The sequence below is a fragment of the Micropterus salmoides genome, unplaced genomic scaffold (assembly GCF_014851395.1).
Source record: "Micropterus salmoides isolate LMB-PRFRI ecotype aquatic unplaced genomic scaffold, ASM1485139v1 Ms_hic_scaffold_3, whole genome shotgun sequence".
Taxonomy (NCBI): domain Eukaryota; kingdom Metazoa; phylum Chordata; class Actinopteri; order Centrarchiformes; family Centrarchidae; genus Micropterus; species Micropterus salmoides.
In genome coordinates, this window is record NW_024042261.1 from 19,185,887 (window position 1) to 19,196,694 (window position 10,808).

At 44.2% G+C, this 10,808-nt stretch overlaps 1 protein-coding gene across 1 annotated transcript; it reads right to left on the reverse strand.

Moving 5' to 3' along the window:
• Nucleotides 1-6,872: 6,872 nt before the first annotated feature.
• fzd9b (frizzled class receptor 9b) lies at nt 6,873-9,653 on the reverse strand. The gene has a single exon (XM_038693410.1). It carries the CDS (start codon nt 9,164-9,166, stop codon nt 7,421-7,423), a length of 1,746 nt encoding a protein of 581 aa, XP_038549338.1. The 5' UTR covers nt 9,167-9,653; the 3' UTR covers nt 6,873-7,420.
• Nucleotides 9,654-10,808: the final 1,155 nt, after the last annotated feature.

Sequence of the window (10,808 nt, forward strand, 5' to 3'; positions counted from 1 at the left end):
ACAGCCCTAGCCGGAAAAAGGGTCTTAATTGATGATAGGAAACTTTTTGGCCAAATGTGTTTGAACTGCCCCAAAATGTCCCATTGAATTTTCTGTGTCATTTTGTTCACAAAATACAAAACAACCCTGGACAACCTCAGCAGATACTTAACACGCAGAGCAAAACGTACAAATGTTGAGTTAATTAACGTGTTCATTTGGAGAAACCAAGAACAGAAACTAACACTAAAGAGCACACACACACACATAGGTTCTCCGCTCTCTTTGTAATTAGCCAATTACATCCTTCCAAATAAACATTTGAGCTGCTTCACAAAGGACTTTTATACCTTTAGACAGTCTGCTCGAGGATATTTCAGACTGCTACATGGGTCCCACTTAGTCAGTGATTTGTCTGCCGTAAGCGCAAAACAATAAAGGAGTAGTTTATGAACGCTAGTAGTAGTAGTTTATGAAAAAAAATATAATAATATATAAAAGTTAATTAGTGAGCTTAAGATGTGCTGGTATGCACCAGGCTAGTTGTTTCCCCCTGTTTCCAGTCTTTATGCTATGCTAAGCTAATGGGCTGCTTGCTTTAGCGTCATATTATTGACTGAGTGGTAGTAATCTTTTGACAAGAAAGCGAATTTCCCAAAATGTCAAGCTTTTCTGTTACCGTAAAACATTTGTTAAAAGTAAAAGTCAGTATAAGACTTGTTTCATATAATCATTGACTTACTCTGTCTTTATAAAAACTGAGTGATTTAAAGCAGGTATATTAAAAGTGATTAAAGGCAGCACGAGAACCAGCAGTGCTACAGTGCCAAGTTTACAGACATCATCTGGAAACTTCATGAATCAAGACAGTCAAAATGAAACACAACCAAGTCTAAAAAAAGAGTCACAGAAGAACAAACTTCAAAACTCCAAATCAAAGTGTGTGAAATGCTACGGAGAATAGCAGATCCTTACCGAGCCCGAGGCCCGGGTGGGAGGGAGGGGAACAGTGTGTGGGTGGGGTGGGGTGGGGTGGGGGCTCCTCTCTCAGAACACAGAGCCGAGGGGTGAGCCTTTGATGGCGGAGCATGACATGAGCACATTTAGGATGTGGGTGCTCTGACAGTGTGACAGCAGACACACTTGCCAGACGACCCAGCCCCAAATCTGATCCATTCTGGTACCTGCTGACAAACAACTTGCGCCAAAATCTTGACTCACATCAACTGTCCTGCTTTCCCTGACCCACTGGAGCCTTTCCACTTGTTTTTAAAAGCTGAACTCAAGTTGTACCCCAACACTAAAATAATGTTTCCCAGCATTTACTAAGGGGCACAGACTTGGGTGTTTAATCTACCCTCAATCAATGGCACAAACAAACCCACAGGGGTTTAAAGATGTTCAGGGTCCACGTGGGTTTCAGGGCCAAGCTTAGACTCCCTCATCCTGTCCTTACCCACTCCCTCCCTTTAGAGTGTTTCTAAAAGCAGTCCTTGCATGGGTTTGTGTTCTTTGTTGATGCTGTTTTCAAATTTTTTTTCGTCCTTTGTAACTCCTGCTCCCTCTCTTTTTCTCTGGGGAGAGACTCTTTGGTACAAGAGATTAGAGCGGGTGCTGCCTAGCAACTGAATAAAAATGGCAGCTACAAAAGGGGCGCTCTCACTCTCCAACGTCTGACCTACATAATCCCGAGCCTCTGATCGTGCAACATAACAACATGATGAAAGGCCTGCTGTGATTTAACCCTCAAACAAATACTTGCCATCACTGACCCCCTAGCTCAAAGAGCAATCTCGCCTGCTGCAGAACACCAAAGGATGACTTCTGAAATCTTGACGGCGCCTAATTAGAAAGGAAGAAGAGGCCGCAAACACTATTGGAAATGAGATGAATGTATGTGAGGAGATGGCAGCCGAGTGGCAAAGGAGATTAACAGTGATCACAGCAATGCTGTTGGCTTCAGAGAGTGAGAGCGAGCGGCGGAACCTCCCTCTGTTCACTGATTCATCTCTACTTTAGCCACAGGCAGACGGAGCACAGGAATGAGTACAGAGGGATGAGAAAGCTTTACTTCTCTGTCTTCTGCTTATTGATCAAAGGATGTGAAAAAAACACTTTAAAAAAAAGATACAGCAAAAAGCTGGAAACTTTTTCTTGAAACTTTCTCCTCCTGCACCGTATTCTTAATATAATCTGCCCGGCCTGTACTCTTCCTTGTTTCCACTTTGTGTCGCAACACAGCTTTCATCTGCATCCATTTTGACCTGTCTGCGTCTCAGACATTACATTGCATTTATTTGGCAGATGCTTTTGTCCAAAGTAACGTACAATAAATGCATTCAATTCATTGTCAGTGCATCTTTTCCAAATAAACAACTAAAACAGTTGAGAGCATGGGGTGTTCGAAGTTTGAAAGTTTTCAGCCTGTGGTGGAGGATGGGTAAAGCCTTGCTATGTAATAGTTAATTCCTTTTGCATTTCCTTGAACTTTAGTAATAGTTAATAGCAGCTCTCTGTTGTTTTTGTGTGGGAGCAACTCACAGTCTTTTCACAATCAGCACCAGCTTCATCCCTTAAATGTATATGTAAGTTCCGTTGCTGATAAGCTGTGGTGCTTGTTCGTACACATTTAACTTTGAGGTGAAATGGTTCTTTTCAACAACGTAATATTACTGTTTTTGTCTCCTCTGTACACACACCATCCCTTACATGTCTGACCATCCTGGAAGAGGCATCCCTAATCTGGTGCTCTTCCTTAAACCCCATAAAAGGGTTTATTTTAGGGTTTTTCTTATCCAGCATTTCAAGGGGTCTAAGGATGGAGGGTGCTGTATGATGTACAGATTGTAAAGCCCTTTGATGGTGAATTGTGATTTTGGGCTATATGAATAAAAGTGCCTTGATTTGACTTGAGTTGATTCAAGTTCAAATCTTGTTTTGGATCCTTTTTGGTCAATGTTTAACTAAAAGTTCTTTCTGATTTAAATTCAAAAGGACTTCCATTTCAGTGGTGTCAAGTCTTGACTCTCTTTTATATCAAGATGAAAGGATGAAGTCTGGAAATTGAGACCTTCAGGTCAGATCAAGTAGTTACATCTTGGACTTGAACACTGCATAAAATCTTCATCCTAACTCTTCTATTATGTCTATTATTTAGTATTATTATCTTTAAAATGAACAAAATCTGCTAGTGGGGTAAAACTATTTCACCTATTTCCAAGAAACTATCTCAAATCAAGGGTCCTTTTCTTGATGCTTGTGCAGCAATTTGTCTTATTTGCTAGTCTTGTTTAGAGATAGTAAGACTCATTTTTAGAAAATTCAAGAAAAGGTTATTACATTTAAATTAATTATGTCGACCCAAGAATAAAAAATAACCTCAAAGAAGAATCTCAAAGACAAATTGGTGCTACTGCTGCTGATCTGATAACATGTAATTCGATTACATGTAACCTGTAATAGACTATTTCTTCCTCTGCAGCGCTTCTGAAATTCCAAGACACAGCCAACCCTCTGTACTCCAGAGCAGACTTTTAATCTCTCAGCCTGTGTGCTTTGATTTCATTGACGTGATAGATGCTGCGGAACAGTTTCAGCTGCTGTATCTCTTTAGCCACTTCACACGCCTGACGCTGTTTCCTCATCCCAACAAAAAGTCACAGTGAAGCCAAATCCTCAAACTCGCCTGCACGGGTTTTTATTTCCCCATGTAAATGTTTATGTCTGCACGATATGAGTCAGCATGCGTCTGTGCAGTTGTGTGTGCCTGTGTGTGTGTGTGTGTGTGTGTGTGTGTGATTTTATGCGTGTTTGTATCGTGCTCTAACAGGCGAGACAGCAGCGGCGTACTGGGTGTCTGATTGGAGTCCGGTTGCGAGGAGTGGCGAGCTGTGTGAACTCTGGTGCTCTCTGACTGCCGCATTTTCATGGAAAGCATCTCTTTGGGGGCCTGCGGGTTTTCAATACGCTCATTTACACATCAAAACAGCACAGGAAAGGGATAGTGCTCAAGGGGGGTGAAGGCCTGCAGAAGGGAGGGAGGGCAGGGTAATGAAGGATGCTTTATTTTCTCTTTTTCCCCCTCAGGGGTGGGCAGGGGTTTAAGTCTATGAGGGAGGCACATTGATGCCATAATGATCGCCTTTAATCAGACCCATGACCAGATGGAGGGATTTCTCCTCAGCAGACAAAAACATGGTGTCAGCAGCTGAAAGAAGGATAACCACTGAGGTGTTTCTATGTCTTTTTAATAAAAAAACAAATTGTACAAATCCTGGGTAAACAGGCCTGTTCTCTGTTGCTTTAAGATCAATAAATACACTGTTGAGCTCACAGTCTACACAATGTAATATTCCTGAGAAAGCTATAATGAAAAGTATTGCCTTTTCTGGGAGTAGTCTCACTTTTGGCCCAGACAAACTTGGTGCTCAGTGCGACTGACACTATTTAACCTCCTGAGCCAGAAGAGAAGAAAAACAGTGTGGAGACTCAGCCAAACTAAATTTTTTTGAGTGAGGCCGAGCTTACTTACTCCTGAAATTGGACATTACTGGAAGATGGGGTGGGGTCTTCTTCAGAACAAGCTTGGTGTTGATTGGCTGCCGCTGCTCCAGCACTGCAGACCTCAGGTGTGTGTGTGTTTGTTTGTGTGTGTGTGTGTGATGGGGAAGGTGTTCCCGGCAGCCACATCTCTGGCGCCAAAGGAACCACAGCTCAAACAAACTCTTGTTTTTGGAGTGAGCCTTTCTTTTTTTGCCTCTATCTGAAGCTCTGTGCTGTGTGATTCCTTTCCTCTGCAAGAGAGAGAAGCTAAAAATAGCTGTCAGTGACCTGGAAATGCAGCGATAGACTTCATATTTGTGGAAAAAGAAACAGTAAAGACATCCTGTTGCTGCTGTAAAAAGTCGTTTCTGTTGACCTTCGCCATTTTTAAAAACCTGTCTTAATCATATTCAGCAATACATGGAAAAATAAATAACAAAGAAATGCAGAAAGGGCAAGAAAATGAAAAAAAAAGAAATGCTGAGAAGGGGAAAAGACATTTAAACAAAGCCCTGCAGCAGAAGACAAACTTGCCCTCTGTGCTACCCCCATGTCCTTAACCCTCTGCAGCTACCTCCTTCCTATCTAATCAATGCAGCTCAGTGCAGGTGGGACAAGCTGGTTTGTGTCTCACACAGCAAGTGTTTGGCCTCTCTGGGTCATGTCACTGGAGTGCAAACTGGGGAGGAAGCACGCGCCCCCCGTTCAGGCGCCCATGAACTGGAACATGTGGCTGAAACACCACCAGCCGAGTCTCTGGCTGCAAGCGTGCTCCAAGCAAAACAGCCCTATTTAACAGTTAAATGTGATCCGCACAGTGTCAGAGTCCAGGACTCGCAGCGCTCGCCTGCCAAGCTGTGGACAACGTCTACAATGGCTGAGTAATGAAAACAAAACAAAAAAAGGGGAGGATGTTGGTAGTTAACCCACATCGTGTTCTGCAGGAGGAAGGAATAAGTAATTGAAGTTAACTCAGGCGTTGCACAGATCTACACAACGCTGCACTGACTGGAAGTGTGGTTAATTCACAACGGAGACATAATGCAGCTTTGATTTAGACCGGTGTGTGTGTTTAGTAAATGAACACCAACATGTGCATGGAACAAGCTGTCGTGCATGGGTCTTATTATAACTCTGACGGAATTGCAAATGGTGGAAAAATGAAAACAAAACAACTGTTAACCTCTGGAGATATAAGCGAGCACACGCCTGCTTCACACTGCCGAGGTTCCAGTAATGTAATGAAAACAAGCTCCTGGTCATCACATTTTTTTCCCATGCTATCACTCCCATGTGCTGCTGCTGCTGCTGGTGACACAGCACACAATTACACAGACATAATAATCAATTCCACTGCTGTCAAACACTGTAATTTCCACCGTGTTTTTGCTGCTAAATGACTTACTGTGTGTGGCTGCAATTTGCGTTGGCACTTAAATTGTTAAAGTCCCGTAATGTAAAAGCTATTTATTTTCACTTTTTTTATAGACCATCTGAGAACATGGTGGCTCTTGTGCATGATAAAATGGACTTTATTAGTGAAATGTTAGTTGCAAGATCCCAACTTAGGGTATATATTTAATGAAAAAAATGTTATGCAGTTTTTCTCTGCATCAGTCAGTGATTATTTATATCTGATGGCACAACGCTTCTTTCTCCAAATAAAAGGCCTTGCACTGAATCAAATTCAAACATTTAAACGTGGAAATTTGGATCTTTTGTATAGTGGAAATCACTCAATATCAGACACACGGCTTCCTCGAGCCACAAACCGCATAAAAACTTAAATATTAATTTATTAATCCATCTACTTCGTGAACAACCACAGTTCTGAGCCTGTGCTTAACTTAAATATGTCAGAGAAACCGTGCAATGAGGCTAAAATCCACTTCAGATTTGTCCTCTCAGATCAAAGTGCCGAGTGTTTGCACGGGGATCAAATGGAGCAGCGAGAGGGCCACAACAGTGATTCTGTGGAAGGATTAAAACAGCCATTAATTAAATATATTCCTCCACAGACTGCTCCTGCATTTTTAAGACGATGATGCAAACATTAATACTTTTCCACGGATTATCACTCTATTCATCAGTGATTCTCTTTGAGGATTATTGTCGGGGACGCCTCTGGGATGTGTAGCATGCACTTGGAAGACAACACATTTGGCGGGGAGCCCCGCTGTAAAAGAAATTCCCAGGAGAAGAATGGCAGGAAGATCAGGAAAACCAGACTGAAATGAGCAATCATTTGTGACTATTGAATTGGGAGCTCTTCAAGACTTTTAAAATGGTTAAATATTCATTATAAGCTACTGTGAGATAGTTAGATGACAACAATAACACCAGGCAGCGAAGACGTTTAACATGAATTCCACAAATTTATTACCCTTTTAAAGGCCAGAACCAGGGTTCTTATAAAAGGCACTTCATTTCCCTTTACCTTTAATAAATGCATCTAAACAACAAATCTGATAAGAGCCGAGGTGAACTTTAAATTAAATATATTTACAATAAATAAAACATTTATACAGATTTATACAGTGAATCATGCCACATTCAGGAGGAGAATATTTCCCAAGATGCCTCCCATGACAGCCTTGCTTTAAAACACTGGGCATGTCTACTGCACTATGAAACAGAAAAATATGGGTAACAATACTAAACATTTCCCTTTATGTATTGAATACTGTTTATAGGTAGTTTCTCATAGTGACGCCAGTACCTGTGTGTCCCTTGGCAGCAGCAGAGCAGTAACTGACAGTTCAATTCAACCACTCATCTTCTTACAAAGTCTTAGCAGCTCCTTACTCAGGGCATGTGTGTGTAAATGTGTGTGTTTTTGAGTGTACGTGGTTGCATTTTGGTGTGTGTGTGTGTGTGTGTGTGTGTGTGTGTGTCACTCTCAGACATGTGTGGGGTTGTCTGAGTGCAGGTCAGTCTTGGCCATGTGCAGAACCACGGCAGGAGATTTGTAGTGGCAGTGTGTGCTGCCACAGCTGACACCACTGCAGGGTTTCCTGCTTCTAGTCCTGTCTGCCAGCTTTCTGCTGCACAGGCCCTGCCAGGTCTGCAGGGTCTTAGAGCTCCACACCCACACACCGCTGGTGATGCCGACCACCAGCGACATGAAGATCTTCAGCATGAACACAGCCACGGTGGGCACAGACGTCTGCAGCGAGCAGTCGCTGCTGAGGCCGCACTTCATCTGCAGCCCTCTCAGCTTCCAGTAGTCCATGTTTAGCCTCTCGTAGAAGTAGCAGACGATGACGCAGGTGGCCGGCACCGTGTAGAGGATGGAGTAGATGCCGATTTTCACCATGAGCTTCTCCAGCTTCTCTGTGTTGGTGCCCTCTGTCTTCATCACTTTGCGGATGTGGAAGAGAGCCACGAAGCCTGTGAGGATGAAGGAGGTGCCGATGATCAGGTAGCAGGACAGAGGGATGAGGACGAAGCCGGTGAGCGCCCCAGAGTCCATGCTCCCCACGTAGCACAGCCCCGTCAGCTCATCTCCAGCCACTTTCCTCATGGTGAGGATGATGATGGTCTTCAGAGCGGGGATGCCCCAAGCCGCCATGTGGAAGTAGTTGCTGTGGGCTTCGATAGCCTCGTGGCCCCACTTCTTCCCTGCAGCGAGGAACCAGGTGAGGGTGAGGATGACCCACCAGATAGAAGAGGCCATGCCGAAGTAGTAGAGGATGAGGAAGACGATGGTGCAGCCCGTCGACTCCAGCCCTTCCTGGATGACGTAGAGCCCGCCTTGCTCCCGGTCACAGGCGATGTTCTCCGCCCCAGACACCGAGCGGATGATGAAGGCCACGGAGTAGACGTTGTAGCACATGGAGAGGAAGATGATGGGGCGCTCAGGGTACTGGAAGCGGTGAGGCTCCAGGAGGAAGGTCAGAACGGTAAAGGCAGTGGAGATGAAGCAGAGGATGGACCACACTGTCATCCAAATGAAGGCAAAGTCCTTGTCCTGCCTGGACCAGAAGACGTCTATAGCAGGGGAGCAGCGTGGTGCACACGACTGGCTCTTCTCCACAAACTGAAACTTGTCTGTGTTCTCACAGGAGCCCACGCTGCCCAGGGAGTTCCCGCCGCTGCTGTCCGACTGCCTGGGGCGAGGGGGCATTGGAAGCATGCCCTCGCCTTTCTTGCCCTCCGTCCTGGTTTCGTTCTCGGGGGCCTCCATGCACAGAGCGTTAGGGTCGTTTCTGGTGGGCAGCTTGGAGCAGTCGAGCGAGTCTGGCCAGGTGTAGCTGAACTTCTTCATGATGGGGGCACATCTCTCCCTGGCCTGCTCACACATTGGTCTGCAGGCGGGGATGGAGGTGGACACCTTGTCCGTGCACATGGGGGCGTAGAGGGAGCAGAGGAAGAAGCGGAGGTGCACATCGCAGCCATAAGCCACCAGAGGGGCAAACTCGTGCAGCTTGATGGCAGCCTCCTTCTGGTCGTCGTGGTCCATGAAGTTGGGCATCCGGGTCAGGTTGTAGCCGATCCCCTCGCACATGGGGATCACGATGGGCTCGCACTTAGCTGGTCTGCCTCGCTCCAGGTCGTAGGAGCCTATCTCAAAGCTGGAGCCAGAAATCACCAGCAGACACCACAAAAAAATCACCACCTTCAGCGGACAACCGTCCATGCTCATTGTTTTGGTCAAAAAAAACTTGTCTTTTAAAAATGATCATGAAAAAGTCTGAACACACGGGGATCGGTTACAGAGAGATCCCCGCTATTTCCCCATGGCGAAGGCACGTCCAAAATCTGCCTTCACGTTCCCGCTCCGTTAGAGAAAACACTCCAAAAAAACAGCCGTGTACAGAAAGTGGGTACGTGCTGATTTATTCAGTCTTGAATTAAAGCGATTAATCCCAGGGACAGTGGCGATAAAGGTCCGTAACTAAGACGTGACAGTCGGAAACTTCGACCAACAATGGAGGAAAATCATCAAAATCAAACACCGAGAGCTGAGCGTAAATCCTCAAACCGACCGTTAGTAGCCGTCGATGAAAAAGCAGATATCAAAGCGGCTGTTTGTCGCGGGTCCAAAAAGGCTGTTTAGCTGCGACTCCCTCAGTCTGTTTGTCTGTCTGTCGGCTGCTGTTGCTCTTCGTCCTCTGCTTTCAGGCTCGACACTGAAGTTTGAGTGCCGCTCAGTGGGACTCAAGGCAGGGGAGAGACGGAGAGGAGGAGGGGGGTGGACGCTCCGTGACGCTCACATTTCAACCGGCGGCACCACACAAGGAAAATTATCAGACAGATGCTGGAGGATGGTCAGATACCTCTGACTTTTCTACTCTGAATTGCATTCAGATCCTTTACTTGAGTTAAACAGCAACTGCCACTATGTAAAACACTCATTTGCAGGGAAAAGTATTCTATTCAAAATTTTAATTATTCTGAAAGCACTACAGAAGCAGCCTATTATTAACGAAATATACCTGAAGTAGCCTACTCTTTTCCAGTGGTGAAAGTGTAGCCTACACATTTGAGGTTTTTGCACTTTCTTTATGGGCTACTTGGGCCACGCTAACTGTATCTATGGTAAATGTTGCAACTTTTAACTTGTGGTTACTATATAGGTCTACAGATAACACTTCGAATGTTCTTCTACACGACCAAGTACAACAGTAAAATGCTACTTAGACTTTGATGCATCAGGATTGATAATTCAGTGATTTAATAACATGCACGTGATGAATCCTTTTACGAGATACTTTCAGTGCATTTAGAATGCAGGACTTCTTGTAATGAAGTATTTATTTTGCTACTTTTAGTTAAGTAACCACCACTGCTGTTGTTGCAGATGACCCTTGGCTTTATTGGATTATTGATACTCATGTACAGTTGTGGAAGAAGTCACATGTTTTGTAAAAGTAGAAATGTAAAAATACTCCAAATCACACTTGAACAGGGCCACTGGGCAAAACTGAGCTGTGAGCCCCTATACCTACTTCAGTAAAAGTATGTACAATAAGTATAATCAACAAAAAATGTTGGGTATTGGGTAATTTGTTATATTTTAATTTGCAAACTAACTAGTAACTGCAGTTGTTGGATAAATATAGTGGACCGAAAAGTATAAATTAGCATAAAATTTGAGTAAAACACCTCACAATTGTGCTTATTTTGTTGTTTGAGTAAATTTATACTGCTGAGGCATGATTATGTAAGCAGAATTTTAACTTACACTGAGTGGTTACGCTTATTTACTCACTACTTTTTAGTTACTGGTGGGTGACTATATTGTCAGTTATCAACAGAAAGAGTCACGTTAAGAACCACCAAAT